This window comes from Cydia fagiglandana, chromosome 9 (genome assembly GCF_963556715.1).
Source record: "Cydia fagiglandana chromosome 9, ilCydFagi1.1, whole genome shotgun sequence".
NCBI lineage: Eukaryota > Metazoa > Arthropoda > Insecta > Lepidoptera > Tortricidae > Cydia > Cydia fagiglandana.
In genome coordinates, this window is record NC_085940.1 from 3851742 (window position 1) to 3874692 (window position 22951).

At 38.2% G+C, this 22951-nt stretch overlaps 1 protein-coding gene across 1 annotated transcript; it reads left to right on the plus strand.

The window, feature by feature from the left end:
* The first annotated feature begins 669 nt into the window (after positions 1-669).
* On the plus strand, positions 670-21112 carry LOC134667152 (sodium-independent sulfate anion transporter-like). Its single transcript, XM_063524456.1, has 11 exons — positions 670-848; positions 4051-4246; positions 5719-5939; positions 6927-7104; positions 9644-9808; positions 11680-11841; positions 14414-14554; positions 15431-15576; positions 16193-16483; positions 17840-17984; positions 20966-21112. The coding sequence occupies exons 1-11, from the start codon at positions 675-677 to the stop codon at positions 21013-21015; spliced, it is 1869 nt and encodes a 622-aa protein (XP_063380526.1). The 5' UTR covers positions 670-674; the 3' UTR covers positions 21016-21112.
* Positions 21113-22951: the final 1839 nt, after the last annotated feature.

Sequence of the window (22951 nt, forward strand, 5' to 3'; positions counted from 1 at the left end):
AACTGTAGTAATCATAAACAAACTCAGGCTATATGTACAAAAACTAAGTTGAAAGAAGCTAGTAACAATTCCTATATTAGTTAGGCACTTAACGACTTTACTCAGAACACAACTCCTAACTAATCTCATTCACCACAGCAACTTAAACAACTGTTCTAGCGAAGAAAATACTTAATAGTTACAGATAAACATGTTACTAATAAGTAAGTAAGTACTTACTTACTTAGTAAGTAACCACTAAGTAGCCTATTTAAGTTGAACAAATTAACATGACTTTAGTAGGTAATTTTGGAAATATTTTGGTGGTTTATGAGGGGAAAATTGTTTCATTTATTCGCTAGGTGCATGACTGGTGCTGCCCTCTTCTTGTCAGCTTTTTTACGTTAAATCTTATGGAATCAGTTCGAATGAGTGACGTTCAATCCGTAACTCATTTTATCTAGGCAATTACCAGTTACAGCGGCGATATTACCGACGCAGCAGAAATGTCGCAAGAGTTAGTGCAGTTTTAGTTGCCATTGAAATGTCACCTTAATTATTATTACCTACTATTAGAGAGTGCTATTTATTGGTGCTGACTGAACAATTGCTGTTTACCTACATTTTCTTTTCAGCTCCAACCTCAATCACTGCAAATACTAAACTTATTTGAAATAATCTTTTTTTTAGGCAATATGAAGCTGCCAGACCCGAAGCGGATGCTCAGCGGCATTTTTCCAATACTCCAATGGTCGAAAAGTTATGACCTCGGGACAGGCGTCGGGGATCTGATAGCTGGGATCACTGTGGCTCTGACACTCATACCTCAGTCTATAGCCTATGCGTCGCTCGCTGGATTAGAACCACAGGTAAGCTATAACAATATTGCAATGGTCGAAGAGTTACGAGTAGGTATGACTTCGGGACGGGCGTCGGTGATCTGACAGCTGAGATCACTGTGGCTCTGACGCTCATACTTCAGTCTTTAGCATACGCGTCGCTCGCTGGATTAGAATCACAGGTGAACTACAACAATATTCCATTGGTCGAAGAGTTATGACTTCGTGACGGGTGTCGGTGATCTGATAGCTGGGATCACTGTGGCTCTGATGCTCATACCTCAGTCTATAGCATACGCGTCACTCGCTAGATTAGAACCACAGGTGAAATACAACAATATTCCATTGGTCGAAGAGTTATGACCTCGTGACGGGTGTCGGTGATCTGATAGCTGGGATCACTGTGGCTCTGACGCTCATGCCTGTCTTTAGCATACGCGTCGCTCGCTGGATTAGAACCACAGGTGAACTACAACAATATTCCATTGGTCGAAGAGTTATGACCTCGTGACGGGTGTCGGTGATCTGACAGCTGAGATCACTGTGGCTCTGACGCTCATACCTCAGTCTGTAGCATACGCGTCGCTCGCTGGATTAGAACCACAGGTGAACTACAACAATATTCCATTGGTCGAAGAGTTATGACCTTGGGACAGGCGTTGGGGACCTGATAGCGGGTATTACCATACCACATACCATACCACATTCGTACCACAGTCTAAAATGTCATTCCATGGAACTTGCTAACTATTTAAACAAATCGCCATATTGAAATTGTCTCTTAATGACGAATTTACTAGTGACTTTTGTTTACGTAGTTAGCAAGTTCCATAGAATGACACATCATAGCCTACGCGCCGCTCGCTAGATTAAAACCATAGGTAAACTGGATGCTGATAAGCAATAATGTGTCAACCCACATCCATTTTGCAATAAGATGTCAAGTCAAAAAATTGACGCTAAAAGTGATATTTTATTGAAAAAGAATTGTGGGTTGACACATTTTTGCTAAACAGGATTTACTATAAAGAGTATGAGAAAGTGGTTGGTTGATATGGATATGGTTTGTTGATATCCAGTATATCTATCTCGATGACAACATTGTTTTAAATCGTTGTCGTGTGAATCTTGAACGTGTATCATAAAATGTTCAAAATATAACATTACAATACGAGTACTGTTGTAATGAAGTTTTAAGTTTACTGGATGTCATGCTCATGAAATATTATTATTTTCCACTATCAATATTAAATGTCACTTTCAAATGAAATTAAATAATATGAAATATTTTGAAATAACTTCAACCATCGTAAACACATGAAATATATTTTGAAAACTGATTTAACAGCACTGCTATGAGATACATGTTTCCTGCAACCCATTTTATGTGTAATAGTTACCTGTTAGTCATGTTACTTCAACTAAATAAATGAATTGATTTGAATAAAACGTCAACGGACTATGAAAATTATTTCACCTAAGTATCCGAAATTATCTATCCGTCGAATATACCTTAGAATCTCACAGTGTGACATAGATGTGTATAAAATGAAGAAAGCCATTAAAATTTAATTTTACAATACGATTCGCCTTGCTTGATTTACGTGTTAAAAATGCATAAATTATCCGCAAGTGTGACCGGGACGGATATAAAGGTTAACTAATGTGAGCAAATCAATTTACCTCCCTACTAATGTAACTCCGTAATCTCGCACTTAATCGGTCAAGTGCTAAATGCTCTTAAGAATAAGGCTTCAATTGGCTTGTTTCGTTCTGTTTTTTTAGGAGTGGCCAATTACTATAAATGTAGTGGTCAAAAAGTATAGCAGTTACACTACTGCTTTAACAATGTTCCATTTAATTTGATTGACCCATTAGAAGTCACGTTCACTTCAACGTTCATATAACTAAGATAAACAAACTGCCGTATTCGAACTTAAGATATTCACAAGAGACGACACGTACTAGATCCATTATAGATACGTTATAGTTTAGATATCAACTAGTTCTCTTTTGCAGCGCAATTCGGGCAACCAATGTCACTTTTACGCTAGATAGAGTAAGATACCTATTAGATGTGAATTGGATCTCTAAGTCTTTTCCTGTGGAAATCGTTCAAGAGTATCTCCAGAATCGCGCAAATGTCAAATTTGACAGGTTAGATCCTTAACATATCGCTATCGTATCTTGGTGATGTCTAAAAGATATCTAATAGATGTATATTTTAAAATTCGAATCGGGCCCAAAATCGACAAAATAATACGTAATATTTATATTTGACGGTATCTTTTTTACAATAATAACACGAAATGTCACGAGGGTAAGACTAGGAACCCCGTTAATTGTCTTATTTTCCCTTTCCACCCATTTTAATTTTATATTGCGCCTGTTTTTCCGCATAGCAATGTCAAAAGAACGTTAATAAATGTAATGTAAAATCAGAATGGATGTTAAAAAAATAATGCTGAAATATCTAACGCTGCAAATGATAATAAGGGTTACGTTTTTATAAGGAAAATGGAAACAAGGATAATGGAATTGATTTTAATATTGCCAGATTGCTTTATGATATTTGTTCGAAATCAAGCAATCGTGAAGATTTTTTTTTTTGACATTGAAGCTAACTTCAGCCCTTAAGGGGTCCACAAATTATCAGTTCGCCTGACGATATCAGCCTGTCAGTTGTTCGGAACTGTCACCTTTTGCGTTTAACTGACAGGCTGATTTCGTCCGGCGAACTGGTAATCTGTGGGCCCCTTTATACTTAGGTACTTAGTAATTGCAGTAACTCCCAAAAGGTGTGAAGTAAATATTTAACTAATAATTATTGCAACACTCCTGACCCTTTGACGCATCCAAAACAAGATTTTCAATAAGAGTCTGATAAAAATCGCAATCATTATAATTATGCCATGTTACGATGGATAATCATCATCATCATATCAGCCATAGGACGTTCACTGCTGAACATAGGCCTCCCTCAAAGAGTGCTACAATGATCGGTTGCGCCACCCGCATCCAGCGGACTCCCGCGACCTTTACCAGGTTGGACGATGGATGATAATGAACAATAATAATACTCTTGCAAGTAATTTCCGTCAGTAGAAAAATTCGGCAAATTAAATAAATGTAAGCGCGAAGGGTTAACGTCGCATAGAAAATTTATATTTCATGCCTTTTCCTACTGACAAACTCGTTCGATCGGCTATAATTGTTTTTTTTTCTATTTTAGTACGGTTTATACGCATCACTGATCGGCGGATTCGTGTATGGGATCACGGGCACGTGCCCTCAGATAAACATCGGGCCCACGGCGCTGCTGTCACTTCTGACGTTCACCTACACTAACGGCACAAGTCCGGACTTCGCCGTGCTCTTGTGTCTGACGTCGGGGCTCGTCCAGCTGGTCGCCGGCACGTTGCAACTAGGTAAGATAACACGATTATACGCATTGCTAAAAGCAAGTGCGTGTCCGTGATCATTTAACGGGCACGTGCCCTCAGATAAACATCGGGCCCACGGCGCTGCTGTCACTACTGACGTTCACCTACACTAACGGCACGAGTCCGGACTTCGCCGTGCTCTTGTATCCGACGTCGGGGCTCGTCCAGCTGGTCGCCGGCACATTGAACTTGGTAAGATAATAAGATTAATACGCATTGCTAAAAGCGAGTGCGTGTCCGGGATCACGGGCACGTGCCCTCAGATAAACATCGGGCCCACGGCGCTGCTGTCACTACTGACATTCACCTACACTAACGGCACGAGTCCGGACTTCGCCGTGCTCTTGTATCCGACGTCGGGGCTCGTTCAGCTGGTCGCCGGCACGCTGCAGCTTGGTAAGATAATACGATTATACGCATTGCTAAAAGCAAGTGCGTGTCCGGGATCACGGGCACGTGCCCGCAGATAAACATCGGCCCCACGGCGCTGCTGTCACTACTGACGTTCACCTACACTAACGGCACGAGTCCGGACTTCGCCGTGCTCTTGTGTCTGACGTCGGGGCTCGTCCAGCTGGTCGCCGGCACGCTGCAGCTTGGTAAGATAATACGATTATACGCATTGCTAAAAGCAAGTGCGTGTCCGGGATCACGGGCACGTGTCCGCAGATAAACATCGGCCCCACGGCGCTGCTGTCACTACTGACGTTCACCTACACTAACGGCACGAGTCCGGACTTCGCCGTGCTCTTGTATCCGACGTCGGGGCTCGTTCAGCTGGTCGCTGACACATTGAACTTGGTAAGATAATAAGATTAATACGCATTGCTAAAAGCGAGTGCGTGTCCGGGATCACGGGCACGTGTCCGCAGATAAACCGCAAGTGGGCCTAAGAGTACTTAGGTAATTACTCGCGCGAATATATGTACGAGCGAAATGCACGCACGACTGACATCATTTAGATACCTATAATTTTGATGTCACAATGAAATAGCCTTCATATTACAAGCTGTCACTACCAAGTTAATCTTTTTCAAGCGATGTAATTATTTGCATATTGATATTGTAAAGGTCACTACTCTGGCTGCCTTCTTCAATAATGAAATCTCATTTTCTGTGAAAGTCGTACTTATTACTCCGTTCTCCGTATTCATTTATTAAATTTAACACAAACTAAAGATTTCATGTACTTAATATTTAATAATAATGTTCTTCAACTGAAACAATTCCAGAAAATTTCTTCTTGCAGCAGTTTTGAAATATAGCAAAATGTATGCATTTAAAAAGTACCTTATACTTGATCTTTTTATCTACTTAGCGTTAAGTATAAAGGTTATTAATACAATAGGTGTATATGTATAGAGTTTAATTCTATCTGTCGTAACAATGATTTACAGAAGTCTGTAAATCTATCCCACTTATAAAACGTTGACATGATTTAGATTTTTTCCTTCTAGGTTTCCTCGTAGAGTTCGTCTCGCTGCCAGTCGTGTCTGGCTTCACATCCGCAGCCGCAGTAACCATCGCCTCATCGCAAGTCAAGGGCTTATTAGGCCTCAAGTTCAGTGCCGAGACATTTATAGCTACATGGAAGGAACTATACCGTCATATAGGAGACACGAGATTGTCAGATACACTGCTTAGTTTAGCGTGCTGTATCGTGCTGTTAGGTATGAAGGTAGGTTACCTATCGAACCAAAATCCTCAAATGTTGAGCCTCAATTTTCTACTATCGCGATCAGGGCCTTTAACATGCAGGGGCTCTTAGGCACCTAAGAATTTGGGGCCCTATCGTAAAATAAAGAAAGCGAATTCAACAAACATATTTCTACTATGATCTTCTATTTATTATGGGTAATTCAAATATACTGTAACTGTGTGTCAGTCGGGGCCCCCCGAGGATGGGGCCCTGGGCACGTGCCGCGTGTGCCCTTACGGTAAAGACGGTACTGATCAGAGCATAGCAGAGAGCTGCTTCGCCATATTGTTATGCAGGAGACAGTCTGTTGGTCTGTCACTGTCTGACTGTGTCGGACACGTTTTGTACGAGTATTAATCATGCTATTTCAGTCAACCTCAGTACTTTTTGTACCGAGACTGTCTGAAATAGCAAGACACGTTCATACGCTTCCGTGAAAATACGATGGAAAATAATTATGCACTTCTGTATGAGATTAGCAAATGTTGGTTTCTGCAAATATGCACGGTTTACACTCGAGAGTGCCACTTGACGGGGTAATTGCTGGATTTTACAAAGCGTACTCTCAATTAGTGAGTTCCATCCTTTGTTTGCATTGGTGTGGCCTCTTGGAGTTTAACTTAATTTTATATTTGAGAGCGGAAACTAGCTAAACTACTAAGTAGGAACGTATTAATTCTACTTATGTCTTTTCTTTCACATGTTGCGCGCTTCGTACGGTTCCGTACCCAAAGGTTAAAAACGGGACCGTATTACTAAGACCCCAATGTCCGTCTGTCTGTCTGTTCGTCCGTCTGTCTATCACCAGGCTGCATCTCATGAACCGTGATAGCTAAACAGTTGAAATTTTCACAGATGATGTATTTCTGTTGCCGCTATACCAACAAATACTAAAAAGTACGGAACTCTCCGTGGGCGAGTCCTCGCACTTGTTTTTTTTTTATTAGACAATGTTCTGATTTTCAGGCCCTAAAGGATATTCGAATCGGTTTAAGAGACAGTGAAAAAAGTCAAAAAGGGGTGGTTTTCGTTCAGAAGAGCTTGTGGTTCGCCGGTGTGTCGAGAAACGCGGTGGTGGTCATCCTGGCTGCCGCTGTCGCCTTCTTCGTTTATCTGGATGTTGGTGACCCGTTGATATTGACAGGTAGGCAGTTTTAATAAAATCTAACTACCTTTTCGATTTTTACCGCTAGAGGTCGGAAGTGGCAAATGACCTTTAAACGTAGAAAATCATAAATAACAAATCTAGCAAATCGTTTGTTTCTTAACTTCTTAAAATATCAGGCACAAATTGTCATTTTTGGGTACCCGGTAAGTAGTGGGCGTCTGACCTCCTGTCTGACCAACATTGCATTTCATAATAGGTACCTACTGAGTGATTTATTTATTACAATTAGCAAATAAAAATGTTACGGACACGATCAATAAAACGGTAAATTTAAATCACGTTCTTAATCCTTTGCGTTTTTGTTTTCGATACCGCTGCATTCCATTAATGGCTTGATTTATAGCGTCTTAAAAATTTATAGCACCTTAATAACCATTTTTCTTAAAGTTTGAATTACATAAGTTCTTTTACAATACTTACCTCTGGTGCTATACATTACGACACCGGTGCTATAATAAACATGACGTAACTATAGTTCGTTTTTTTTAGCATTAGAAAGAACTCCACAGAAGCAAGCACACAGTTTTTATCAGACTCTTTAATTGTTAATAATTATTGAATTATCTAATGTAGCATGGTCAATACATATAATTTACTTTAAATTATTACCGCTAAAAGTGCCGGATTTGGAACCACAAGCTTACTTCTGCGAAGTTCTTTCTAATGCTAAAAAAAACGAACTATACGTCGAAAATTTTAAGGGCCATATTATGTAGGTACTGTAAACCGTACGATTTTATCTTTTTAAAAGAATAGGTAATTCGCAACTAGTGTCGATTTAAAACACTCCCTTCGGTCGTGTATTATAATTCCTCGTTAATATTTTTTGCACTTATATTGTATCGTAATACCGTAAATAACTATAAAAACAAATCGTCAAAATTATGTGTTCTCGCAAGCACTGACGTCCACGTCTCAGAGATTGGCATCACTCATGAATATCTGTGAAGTTTTAAATTTCATTCCATTTTTCGATATGTAAAATGGTAGTTTGCTGCTTTCCGATCTGAATGCAGAAGGTAACCAGTTTTATGGAAATAGTGTTCTGTTATTGAGTTTCGTTATTGAATTTTAGACGTGCGAAAAATCTGCTTTTAGCATTGCCTATTTTTGCTTTGACCTTTTTAAATTTAAGTCTTTCTATAAATAATATTTAAATCAACATAACATTTACCTATATTAAATTATCGGGTATAAAATGACGGTAGTTAAAAGGCTATTATTAATAATAGTGAATAATTCAAAAGCTATCAAGTATACGAGTAAATAAAGTGGAGCAGCTGTTAATTAAAATCAGACACCACAATTTTGGTGCCATGATTACAGTAAAGGTAACATTCCATTTTCGACTGCAGCTGCACTACTGCTCCGACACTACTGCAGGGGTCTGAAAGCATCGCTGTGTTTTACCTACGTAGACGTAGCATTGACTAAAATAAGTCGATATCTGACACTCAAGACTACGATTTTAAATAGTGAATAGAATCAGGCGTTACTGTGCGGAAATCCATATTAATTAAAACCAAAATATTACTTTGCTAATCTGCGTAAAAGATAACGTGCTAGTCAATCAGTGCTAACCTGTTATACTTACTTGCGTATTTTTTACATAATTAATTGCATGTCAATCAGTGCTAACCTGTTATACTTACTTGCGTATTTTTTACATAATTAATTGCATGTCAATCAGTGCTAACCTGTTATACTTACTTGCGTGTTTTTTACATAATTAATTGCATGTCAATCAGTGCTAACCTGTTATACTTACTTGCGTATTTTTTACATAATTAATTAATTAATATAACAGGTTAGCACTGATTGACTAGCACGTTATTTTTTACGCAGATTAGCAAAGGAATATTTTGGTTTTAATTACTCCGATTTTAATATTTTTAATTCAATCTTACACTAGGATAGTCACGGCAATAAATAAGTTAAAGAATTTTAGTTATTTTTATTTAAGTTGTGCTCGGTTTTGAGGTTCAAGTAGACAGTGTAAGAACTAGCATGCGAATTTAGTTACATTGCGGACTACTAAGGTGCAATTAATTCAACAGCCAAATATAACGGAATGTAACGAAACTTGCATACGAGTTTTCGTACTTCTAATTATTTAGTTTAACTACTTGAACAAGTTTCCCAGTTGGTACAGTCAAGGAATTTAAATTCCGACCCATTTCGTACTTTGTCACAGTATGAGGTCTCTAGCGGCTTTCATATTGATTGTCACTGTGACAAAGTACGAAATGGGTCGGAATTTAAATTCCTTGACTGTACTTTGCTCATTCTTCGTTTGAAATTATACTTGCCACAGCCAAGTAAGTACCGAGTTGGGCAACAAAAGTGAGGTACCTTTTATGCGTAATTGTACCTGCACTCATGTTGCGATTCTCGCTCCGATGATTTAAGACTTGACTTGCCACATAGGTTTGCGGCAACTTTATATATTTAGAAAGAAAGAAAGAAAATACACAACAGACAAGTTAAATTTAATTTAAGCATATAAATGTTTCAGGTAAAATAACGCCAGGCCTGCCAACACCACAAGCGCCCCCGTTCCACACGACGGTCGGGAACGTCACTATTACCGCGGGTGGCATGCTGGCGCAGCTCGGCTCTGGACTGCTGGTCGTCCCTCTAGTGGGGATCATCTCTAACGTTGCCATCGCTAAGGCATTTTGTAAGTTTCTATGTCTTTCCCATCACGGAACATAAGTATTCAGCCGGCCTAGCCAAGGTTACAATCGCTATCGCTTCGACAACGAAACGCTTTGTGTCTCTCTATCACTCTGCCGTATTAGTGCGACAGTGACAGTTGCGTTTCGATCGCTACGGAGCGTAAGCGTTTGCCATGTTGGCTACGCGGCCTGGACTTTTGGGAGGCATGCGCCGAGCCGAAGCCAAGATACTTTAATGAAATGTAAGGGGTACACCGAGCGGATGCTGCCCCTGGGCCAAATTCGACATGTACACCTGTCAGATTTCGCATCCACGTCAAATCAACAGTTGATTTTATTGCATACTGAGTGTTGATTCCATCAACGGTGGATAATATCATTTGGTACAACCAAAACTCCACTCTAAACTAAGGGTGGTTCGGTTTGGTTTGCTTGTCACCTTGACTGTGGATTGTTAATATCAAAATTTGACATTGTACGTAACCTATTCGAGAACTTATGATTTTTCCCACATCATCGGGAGAGCAACGCGCTACGTCACACATCGCTTGTCGCATAGGGGTCCTTGTCCGTGTCATGGGACGCACGCAGAGGCAGCACCCGCGGGTGTAAGGACTATTGAGAGTTGATGGAATCTAAAATGAACTAGGTTATTGGGTGAAAGCGATGGACTAGTACTGAGCTATGGGATAAAGTTTCTAATATTACATATTAGTTTCTAAATAAAATGTGAGCTTTCCTTTAGTGATAGGGATTTCCTTTAGGGATATTAGTCTAATATTATTAGCGTGTTGTCATGGTAACCCATACGATTTGACAGTTTGTAGAGTCCACGCAGTGTAAGTGTTATTTATACGTCATTATTTCATACAAGTTTGACGTTTAAAATGACACTTGCAATGCGTGGGCTATCAAAATCGCTGCAGACTTTTTACGGTCCGACTATACCTTTCAAGAAATGGGCCCCTGGGTGTCACAATTTTATTAGTTCGATATCAGGCTTAACTCTGTCAAATTGCTAAAAACAAGAAATTTCTACTACGATTTAAAAATATACTTAGTATACCTACCTACCTACTTACATTTTGCAAGTTCTTGTCAATTTTCATACAATGTAGCTCTATTTATATATTTTACTTCGGAACAGAGGGCCTACCGCGAACTACGTCCGACGTGTTGCCTCTCTGTCGCACTTGTAAATTCGTACGTAAGTGTGACAGGGAGGCAACACGTCGAACGTGGTTCGCGGTAGGCCCTCAGATGTAGCATAGATTTAACTTTGCCAACAAGTCCCACAGGCTCAGAGCAGAGCACTTAGCCTTTGAATTTGTCTAGTATTTTACCTTGATGGTCGTAAAAATATTACCTACAGAGGGAATTATTCATCAGTATATATTTTACTGGTGTTTTTCATGTTTATATTAAATAATGTATCTAAGTACAGCTTTTATCTTAAAGTAAGTGGTAATTTAGGTCGGATTATGAATATTAAATTAGGTATTATGATATGATGGAGTCTTTTCACCCAACTGCAAGCCGGAAATGATAGTATTTATTGCGTGTATCGTGAATCACATAAAATGTTTGAAAATTAACATCTCATTCCGAAAATACCGGCTTATATGGTACTGAAGAAAAAGCAGCCGAGCGCTAATAGTGCAACCGGGCGACATTATTATTTGAGTGGTGCGATAGATGGCGCTACTAGTTGATGAATTCGCTTGATTAGGGCTGAGGGGCTGAGTTACAAGGGTGTTATCTCATAATGTTGTTCAAGCGAAGGCACGGACGCCTAAATATTAAATTTATCTATTCTCTCAAGTCTAAGTTTTAATGGCCGAGATACAAACTAATCTTACTCGAATAATTTCAGCAAACGGCAAAACGCTGGACGCAACACAAGAGATCATAGCTCTCGGCGTTTGCAATGTGGTGGGAGCTTTCTTCCGCTCTTTCCCCGTTAACGGTTCCTTCACTCGAAGTGCCGTGAGCGACGCTTCGGGCGTACGCACCCCCGCCGCTGGATTCGTTACCGGTACGTAAAACATACAAACATACATACAACATACATATAATCACGCTTATTTCCCGGAGGGGTAGGCAGAGACCACGGATTTCCACTTGCTACGATCCTGACATACCTCTTTCGCTTCCTTCACTTTCACAACATTCCTCATACACGCTCGCCGGTTTAGGGTGAGTAAAAATAAACACATAAAATACATGGACCAGGCGATCAAAATGGTGTAAACATATCTTGGTGGACGCTCCATGAAAGTCAAATATAATACCGTAAGGATGTAATAAAAAATTACAAGTAATTTGAGTGACCCAGAAACACCATGACGTATATTATGACTTTTTTGTAACTTATAATTGTAACCATTTTAGGGAATATGTTTAGTTTTAAGATGGTTAGAAACAACCGGTTACTATAATTATTATGACTTAAGTTTACATATAGGTACCTTAATATAGACATTTTGCAAAATAAACTTCATATAAGAAGACCGTCGCATTTTGCTCGTTCAAAATTCGGATGCTGTTGAACAAATTGCAGCACAGATAACCTTTGCATTGGATTCTCGCTGCACCAATTTGTAAATGTTAAACTTGTTAACAATAAATTTGCTGAATCCAGATGCGAATTTCAGTGATCAATTTGTACTTAATTTATTTACAATGATAAATTGGATGAATAAAAGCTTTGGATATTGTTGTATTTAAATTGTACGCGAGACATCGTAAACACGCTAATATGAGATTTTATAATTTATGGAACACATACCAAAAATACAGTTCTGTATTTAAATAAAGGTCAGATACAGATGGACTCCAAAAAGTTGGAAAACTTCTCGGAAATTTCTTGAAAATTTCACAGAAATATAAGAAAAGTAAATTTTATGTTTCGAAGCTTTCAATTCCCATACAAAAATTTGAGAAGTTACTGAAACTTTCCTGTGTGGAAAATTTCGCAATTTTGGAATGTTTCCTCCGGCACATCAGTTGCACGTGTGCCGGCAGGCGTGGCTCACTCCGCGATTGCGTCGCGACGCAAAAAGTAGCTACAAGTACATCCGTCCCACACCTATTTTGGTGGCTAACCATAACCTTGTGCCACCTAGCGGTCATATCTGTCCTAATCGTAACAGACGCGTTTTGTTAGAGAGTGTATCTTCTGTCTGTACCTGGTACTATTATTTATTCTGAGGTACCGGCCCAAACTTAAAATACAATGAGGTCCGTCTTACTTAACTTTGCACCAACTTCAATAAAGTAAAGTGAGTTCCTGAGTTATGGACGTTCTGTAGGTATCTAAGTAGGCATGTATTCATCCATTGACGTATAATATCTAAGGACAGGCTAATGGGGTAAAAATACCACACCACACCAAGAATAAGCGGGCATCTCGCTCGTTTCTTCCCAGAACGTGCAGAATGTGGAATGACTTGCCTCCTGAGGTCTTTCCTTTGCGCTACGACATGGGATTCTTCAAGAAGCGGGTATTTAGGGTTCTCAAGGGTCGGCAACGCTTAAGTGGCTCCTGTGGTGTTGCTTATGTCCATGGCCGACGATGATCGCTTCCCATCAGGCGGCTCGTCTGCTCGTTTGCTGACTATTACATATTAAAAAAAAGGTACTAGTTCAGCGGTGTTACTCACAAATTCCTACCAATTGTGCAGTCTAACGCAACTAGTTGCGACCAATAGCGCGCGTAATGAGATCTCGTCAACCAATCGCGCGCGTGATGCGAACTCATTAACCAATCGCGTTGTAGCAGTTTCACACCACTGTACTGGCCTCTGTCATGCCTCATTATTATTGCCCGTAAAGCCAGTCCCTAGATATCTATGTCATTGTATTTATCTATATTTGAGGTTTGAGGCTAGACCGATCTGTGTAAGATTGTTTTTTTTAAACATGTAACGGTTTAAAAAACAGAAGCCAAAACGTAGTTCATATATTTGCGTAAAACTCGACGGGACGAAGTGAAGTTGGAATTTCATAAATCATAAATACCGCATCATACTTTACGTCCGGCGCCCCATGTGGTTTTAAAGTGTTCAGACATTCAAAGAATTTATTTGTTCTGCGTTACGTTTATTACAAGAAGATAAAACAAATATGGTGTTTAGAATATCTAGAGCTTTTTAAAATGTTATTAGTGGTACAGTCAAGGAATTTAAATTCCGACCCATTTCGTACTTTGTCACAGTGACAACCGTATGAGGTCTCTAGCGGCTTTCATATTGATTGTCACTGTGACAAAGTACGAATTGGGTCGGAATTTAAATTCCTTGACTGTACATTTAAAATTTATTAGCTACTTAGGGGAGCGTGGGGCCTAATGTAACAGGGGTAAGTAGTAACGCTCAATTTAAACGGGGAATTAAAAACATTTTATTTATTTTTTCTTGCTGATAGACTTTCTTATAACTCGAGGAATAACGTAAACACCGCCGTTGCCCGCCAGACATAGAAGTGAGCGTACGGCGCCCGCACCTTCCCCGCCGCCCTTAGTCGTCCCCGACGCCCCGTACCGCGCAGGCAAGGACTCATTTAAGCGGTCGGTCTATAGTCACAACTAAATAGTTTCTTTTTTTCAGGAATAATAGTGTTATTGACTCTGGCACTACTAACCCCGTACTTCTACTTCATTCCTCGAGCGGCCCTGTCTGCCGTGATCGTGTGTGCCGTGCTACACATGGTCGACATCGACATCATTAAGAAACTGTGGAAGTCTAGCCGTGAGTATTGATCATAATAGGGTATTTTTTTTTGTATATTTGTATGAAATTCGGTTTAAAAATCTCCTCATTCTGGGCGGGATATATCGGGTGGAACAGAACAAAGGATTGTTTAGGCTACGCAACGTAGGTACCTACTTTATTTTTCATTCATTAATCACGTTAAATATCCGTATTTGTAATCGTGAGCACTTTATTCTTTTCTACAAAAATAACAAACTGTCCACACCGATTCAACTGACTTATTGAGTTTTAAACAAAACTTTTTGTTTACGGGACTAAAAGCAAATTGTATTATTCTTATCCCAAATAAAGAGGTCAACTCTGAGACTACCGCGATGAACGTCGATGATAACAAGGACTGTCCTAACTAAACATTAAAACCCCGAAACAAACAAACCACTGTCAATCTCAAAACCTGAGTTTCGACGCTGTTTCTAATAAATATCAGTACTATATTGCAATATCTGACTGACTACGATATCGACAATATATTTACAGGATGCGTAGCCAACGTGCAATCGTTAACGCTCCATAGCGAACGATACACAACTGTCACTGTCGTACTAGTGTTGAAAAGTGATAGAGATAGATGACTACGATATGACAGAGCGTTAACGATTGGCACGTTGGCTACGCGCCCCAGGAGATTTTTTGCCAAATTTATTCAATTGGCTTCTGTTTTAATCGGGCGCCTCACCTGTATATTTGGGAACAAATCAACAAGTTATGGTCACTTATACAAGAGTTAAGACAATTTTGTTCTTTTTTTTTCAAAGTTCAATGTTTTTATTGCATATAAGAATCAGGTTTCACTGAGAATTTACCTTTTCAGGTTTTCTCATTCAGAAACTTACATCTTCCATTTGTCAACAGGACTAGATATAATACCATTGCTGGGTACATTTGTGTGCTGCCTTGCGCTCGGTATAGAGATCGGTCTGATCTGCGGCGTGGGCATCGACGTGATTTTACTCTTGTACTACAACTCCCGACCACCTCTCGACGTGAAATATATTGAGGTACTTATTAATTTAGTAACCTTAACCCTCTATAGAGAACACTTAAATAGTATACACCATTAAATAGGGTGCTCATTTGTGTATACTTAAAATACACAACACACATCCTCTAACATAATCTCTTTGTATTTTTATCTCATGCAAAATTTTTAGCAATTTAAAGATGCGATGGGTATTAATCGTATACCTAATTTTTAATCTCGCCCGTTAAAGGGTTTATGAAAACTATAAGTTTTCAGAAACTTATGGGAATATACGTAGACCTATAGAGCATTTTTTTAAACATAGCGACGTTTTTCAGTATTTTTGTTGAAAACCTGATTTCGCGATTAATCAAACATTCTCATCTATTGATAATACTTATTTTATTTACATTCTCGGTTTGTCGACAGGACTTGATTGCCAAATCCCTTGTCTCGTTGCTCGTCCCCTAAGCATGCCTCATGCTCGGTGTAGAGATCAGTGTGTCAAGTAAAAAGTGCCACACTGTCGGTTGTCGATAAGGTTTATTTCAAATTGAAGCTTCATAGAAATAGCGCCTTATTGACAACCGACGATAAGTACCCTTTTGGTTGAAAATATGTGCATATTATGAACTACATTATTTATATTTCAGGAAGAAAATCTCCCACCACATTATTCTATCCACCCAGTGGGCAATCTCCATTTTGCTGGTGCGGAAAAAGTGAGATTAAAGCTCTCCTCGCTGAAAAATGATAATAAAGCGACATTAAAGCAACTAACTATGGTACCTGGAGCTAATGACAGTGTTTTATCAAACGGAGTTGGGAGCCAGTGCAATGGCGGTGCCAGTAATGCGACAGGAAGAGATATTGCTGGCCGGAGGTCGAGTGTACTTGTGATACATTGCGACTGTTTGTATAGATTAGACTATACATTTTTACAGGTTTGTAATGTTTGCATATATATTATGAGATTGCTTTTAGGTAATATTTCTATTAATTATTATTAGATTTATATTAATTAGCCTCCTAAAATCATTAATAATGTTACAAACATGAACAATATTTTAGTAGATTAGTTAATGTATTAAACTTTCAATTGATAAAGTTTAAGTTTACAGTTAGTACTTTCCACGCATTGAAGTGGTGAAAAAAAAAATAGAGTAACAAAATTTGTATAACCCTCTTGCCTTGAAACCCTCGCAACATTCAGATTCCACTTTTCTAAGCTCGCTACGCTTGTGGTTTAGTTTTAGAGTCGTTCGTTTGTTCGGGTACCAAAATTACCACGAGGATTTAAACAACTTTGCCGCCTTGTAAAATAACTGGGTATTTGAGGTTATAATTGAACATGCAATGCACTTTACCGCAACGCTAACCGCTACGTCAAATCCCGATGCTGCTATGTTGACGCACACACCGCAAACTCGGTTAAAATGCCTGCTCCATTAGATTGGTATTCCGTAGGTATACATATTATTATTGTTTACAATGTGTAGTGTATTATATATACCGGGTGTGGCCTGTAACATGAGCAAATAATTAAAACATAAATTGTACTCCTCAAACGGTGACACCTTTGTTCAACAAGTTTTAAAAATTATGAAGTATTTAGACTCCCTATTTTTCATACAAAATAAAAATATTATCTTCATTGGACGCCATCGCCACGCCATATCATTGTGATTGACGTTGCTTGTCACGCCTTAAACATAACAGAATTCGCAATACATTGCGTCTTAGAATAAACTTTAAAGTGTATTAAAAATCAAACCACAAGTTATTTTTAAAAGTCGCTGGACAAATGTTGGTCAGTATGAGGAGTACAGCCTACAGTTTAATTTTTTGCTCATATTACAGGCCACACCCGGTATATAGTTATGTAATTAAAGACATATCTACTGGTTCCTTATTTATAAGAAATGATGGGTATCTCAGTACAATTTAAATAAGAAGTTACATTATGTCGTATTAATAATCATAGAAAAACTAATTAATTTCAGCGCCTGTCAGCCGAACGCACGACCGCATGAAATAGGTTTCAATACCAACACATAATTAGTTATTGAATTAAATTACTTATGGCTTCAGTGTGTTTAGTTCTTTCATCAAAATAACTAAATAACACAAACACTGAAGTTAACTTTGATATACCTACTTACTTATTGTGCTTAATTATTGACTAGTTAGTGAATTACTGACTAAGGTTTGAAAATAAAAACAGACGGTGCAAAATCATTGCGATAGTTTGTGATAAATATGTATGTATATTGGAACTTATTGAATCCATAATTTTCCAGAGTATGAAGATGTTAGTGACCGAGTGGTCACGCAGTGGACTCGTTGTGTGGTGCGACGCGCGTCCTCTAGTGAGAGATCAGCTAAGAGCTGTTCTACCCGACGCCGTGTTCTGTGATACTCAGCAGTTACCAGTAGTTCTTGCAGGTAATTGACTTACATGTATTAAAAAAATGTGACAGAGTGGTAACGCAGTGAACACGTGGTGTGTTACGCTGCGGGGCCGCTAGTGAGAGAAGTAAGGGCTGTTCTACATGATGCCGTGTTCTGTGATACTCAGCAGTTACCAGTAGTTCTTGCCGGTAATTTACTTACATGTACAATTTTTTTTTGACACAGTGGTCACGCAGCGGGCGCTTGTGAGAAAACAGCTAAGGACTGTTCTAACTGACGCTATGTTCTGTGATAGGTACACAGCAGTTACCAGTGATTCTTGCAAGTAATGGACTTACTGGTGGGTTGCTTACGCTTTAAGAGTCACATGAACCGAATCGAACGTTTTTTTTTGTGTCTGGTACCAACTAGTATGTGGTATAGTATAGGGAGACAGATTGTTGATATTATTAGTCAGTCAGATGAGTATAAAATTAACCAGCTACGAAATAAAAGAGAGATAGATGCAGAATGGGAGTGTTTTGCATTTACGAATAATAAAAAAATATTATATGTAAATCTCAGTTATTCAACACAATTCACGCGAGCCGTATTTGTGGAAAAATTGAGTAAATTTAGTAAAACAATTAATGTCGACAAAATATGTATGATAATTAAAAGAAGTGAAAATGAAGAATTTATGAAACAATTGTTAAATGAAATACAATGTACAAATAAATATGAAGGGCCCAAGATTTTAGTGTTGAGAGGAGTTACGAGAGTTGAGAGTGAAAGAGATATTAAACATATACTAAATGACTATCATCTTCTGCCTACCAGCGGCCATGCTGGGGTGCGAAGAATGACAAATAATATTAAACGGAAATTTTACTGGCCAGGAATCGATAAAGACGTGACAGAGTTTGTTCGAACATGTGAAAAATGTCAAAAAATGAAACATTCAAGGCACACAAAAGAGCCTATGGTGGTGACGACCACCGCAACTTATGCCTTAGAAAAAATATTTTTAGATATAGTTGGTCCTGTCGATAGGGACGATAGCGGTAATAATTATATACTTACATTACAATGTGAGTTAAGTAAATTCGTGGAAGCGTATCCATTAGCTAATAAGGAGACTAAAACAGTAGCTAGAGCATTAGTTAATAATTTTATTTTAAGGTTTGGAATTCCAAAATGCATAACAACAGATAGGGGTTCAGAATTTATTTCATCGACCATGACAGAAGTATGTAAATTACTAGAAATTGAGAAATTAAATTCCACAGCATACCATCACGAAACAATAGGAGCATTAGAAAATTCACATAAAAATTTAGGTTCATTTTTACGTATACAATGCGACCAACATCCTGAGACATGGAGTCATTGGCTTCCCTTTTGGTGTTTTTGTTACAACAATACAGTTCACACAGCAACCAAATATGCCCCATACGAACTAGTGTTCGGAAAACCATGTGAAATTCCAAGTAGATTAAGTAATTTTGTAGAACCATTGTATAATGTTGATAATTATAGTTTAGAATTAAAGTACCGTTTACAAGTGGCGCACAAAGATGCGCGCGAAAACCTGTTAAAAGTGAAAATGGACCGTAAAAGCGCATACGACAAAAAACTTAATCCAGTGACATACAAGTGTGGTGATAAAGTGTTAGTGCGTAACGAAACCGGTGGAAAACTTGACTGTTTGTACGACGGCCCTTACGTTGTTTTAGAAGATAAGGAACCTAATGTCATCATACAAAAATGTAACAAACATGAAACGGTTCACAAAAATAGAACTAAACTTTTTGTACCTAGCATTTAAGGTCTTAATTGTACTTAATTGTAATTGTACGTAACGTCAAAGAAAAATGTTATTGTCAAACATTTTTCTTTGCCAACTACCCCTGTAATGTGGTATAGTATAGGGAGACAGATTGTTGATATTATTAGTCAGTAGTAAACGGACCATTAGATAGAGCGCATGTGTTTAATTTAATAACCTCTCTACCCCTCTCGTCACCTCAAGTACCTATTCAGTTTACATTGTCAGTTTCCATTTGCAGCAGTAAATGCTAATATCGACAGCAATGTCGCGCCGCAATAATTAAGCAGTAACGCTGGTCTGAATCCAAATGGTACCTTTAGCTTTCTATCTAAATGAAATCTACAAAAAGACTGCCAAACAAATTAATATAAAAGCATTCTACAATAAAATTGTTACAGTTCAATAAATAAATCAACACCGTTTCATTTTTATTTAAATTGAATGTTGAAATTCGCCACTCTGAATACAATAACGTCCGTCCGTCCTTTGCTCTTCAGCTTCACAATATTGGAATTTTAAAACATTCGCGTAATTGTTGGATTACCTACAATATTTTGCGGTGTGTCCATTTTCACATGAATATTATTGAATGTTGCAATATAAAAACTCATATCGGGTTTTAAGGGCCGATTTATTTGTTGTCTATTTTTTTTTCTCGTCATATTCGATATTATATGTATTGATGTATAAATTGCTGAATAGACAGGGTACTCTATTCTGTACAACATAATAAGCGTAATTTCACCGTATGTTCTACAAAATCTTCCTTTGAATTACGAAATCGTATGGTATTTTCGAACTCATCGGAAATTTACATACTTAAAGTTCGTTTTTTTAGCATTAGAAAGAACTTGCAAGAAGGTAAGCGATCTTGACATCTCTTTTAATTGAAAAACGCTTTTTAACAATCAAAAACTATTATTTATGAAAGCAGAAGAATATAAATGATCGTATTAGATTCATAATTGTTACATTTGCCGTAATTTATTTTTAAAATGTGATTTCAATTAAAAGACACATCAAGATTGTTTACCTTATTTCTAATGCTAAAGAAACGAACTATAGTTCAGGTCAAAGGTAACACCCCTGCATAGAGGTTTGTATGCAGGGTTGGTACCTTTTCTCTGCAGCTGACAGATTGATGTTCTGTGATGATAAATAATACAATTAAATACTTAATTAAATTGTGTACAATTTGTTTCAGACGCGCGCTCATCAGGCGACCACTCGGGCGTTAGTGATACTCAACTTTAGTGCTTCGTCTAGCTTAGTGTCAAGTTAGATAATAAATAACATTGTGGTGTGCTGTGACTTATACAAATTTACTTTATATTTATTTGAAGAAATTTGAATTATAACCTAGTGATCTAGTGGCTGAACAGTGACCCTAACATCACGGGGGAGTCTAAAGCTCACAGACTCCGTTGGTTGGACCATCTTGAGAGAATGGATGAAGATCGGAACGTGAAAAGAGCGTACCTGGGCCGCTTAGTAGTAGGACGTCCTATTGGACGTCCCAGAGCGGCTACCGCGAAAACCGAAATTCGCAAATTGCGGGGATCATTCTCTTTTACTCCAACCGAGGCGTAATTAGAGTGACAGAGAAAAATCCCCGCAATTTGCGAACTTAGATTTTCGTGGTTATAGCCCAGGTATCGCTGGGGCGACATGGTGGAGGCGGATCTGCATTCTGCGTGAACTTCGAGTCAACAATTGGCGAGAGGTCGCTTAGGACCGACTACCGAGAAAATTGGCGCTGTCTTGTGTCGGAGGCCAAGTCTCATTTTGGGTCGCTGAGCCAACGGAGTAAGTACAATCAGTGACCACTAGTGTTAGGAACTATACGCTCAGAATGTTATTAATTTAAGGAATCTCTAGAAAAATGTAAGGTAATGTAAGTTTATGCTCAGGATGTTATTAATTTAAGGAAAAAAGGTAATGTAAGTTAGATAAGACCGCCTGTTGTTACCTCTATTGTCTTTGTTTATGTTATTGTACATTTATTGTAAACTACGTGTATGTGAGGTGTGCAATAAGTACCTAATGAGTATTGTAATGTAAGGATGTCAGCTGCGTTACTGATGCAACATTATTGCAGCGGCGTTGATATCACGGTTGATATCGACGCTGTATCTGTAAATTTCCTTGATAAAATGTATGAAGTTCGCCGTCGCATTCCTGTCACAATTATGACGTTCAATCAGTCACTCATTTTACTAAGGAAATAGGAATACTGCGCCCGCGTCAAGGTAAGGTCGCAGTGGTAATGTCGCAACAGTAACGCAGCTGCTGTTAACTCGAACGTCACTTTCCGTACCCAATAGTTAAGGATTTTGAAGTCTAATTTCTGGTTGTGAATTATAAGCATCTACAGCGATCAGTGATTAATATTACAGGTTATTTAGTTACCATAGTATTATACGCCGTGAACAATTTCGGGAACGTTATTTTATTGGCAGGGATGTAGGTATCTGTTGTACGTTGTAGTGTGATGCAATATGTGACCTGATGATTCATGAGAATTTTTTTAATTAATAGTTTTGTTACATAAGTATTATATAGATATATGTTAAGTTTGATGTAAGTGTTTAGTAAATATAAGATGGATAGGTATACCTATAATTATTTTATAAAGGTCCATGTAACGTAAATGTCAACTAAGCAACTAAATCAGTAACAATACCTAAGTCGTCAGCATTAATGCATAAATAATTATAAATAGCTTTGTATTAACTTGACATAATTGCTCAATTGCTAATATTTATATAATTTGCGAACCAATCCGAACGATGTTTGGTTAGGTCTTCATATTTAACAAAGCAAACTGTGATTCCACTTATAAATCCTTTCTTACTGTAAATCTATTTGTGCGAAATGTTTATTAATTACCTATAATAATGTAAACATGTATTAAGTTGTTTATTTTTAAGTAAATCATTTGACACTTTTCTTTATTGTTTCTTTCCATCCATTTCAGACTTCATGTAGATAACTTATACAGTATGTATTTTTAAATTAGGCAACTTATTGATCCCGTGCTAGTTTACCTACCAGATTTTGAAAACAAGTACAGACAGCGACAAAAAAAAATCATTTTCGACAAAAAAAATATACTTTTGAGCCAAATTCTAATTTAGGATCTAAGGCTTCTTCGAGACCAACCTAGATCAGGGCACAAAACAGCTAGAAA

Coding starts and splice junctions, on each gene's coding strand:
- LOC134667152 (XM_063524456.1), top strand. CDS start 675: ATGAAGCTGCCAGACCCGAAGCGGATGCTCAGCGGCATTTTTCCAATA. Junction 849..4,050: donor TCGCTGGATTAGAACCACAG/GTAAGCTATAAC, acceptor TTTCTATTTTAG/TACGGTTTATACGCATCACT. Junction 11,842..14,413: donor CGCCGCTGGATTCGTTACCG/GTACGTAAAACA, acceptor TCTTTTTTTCAG/GAATAATAGTGTTATTGACT.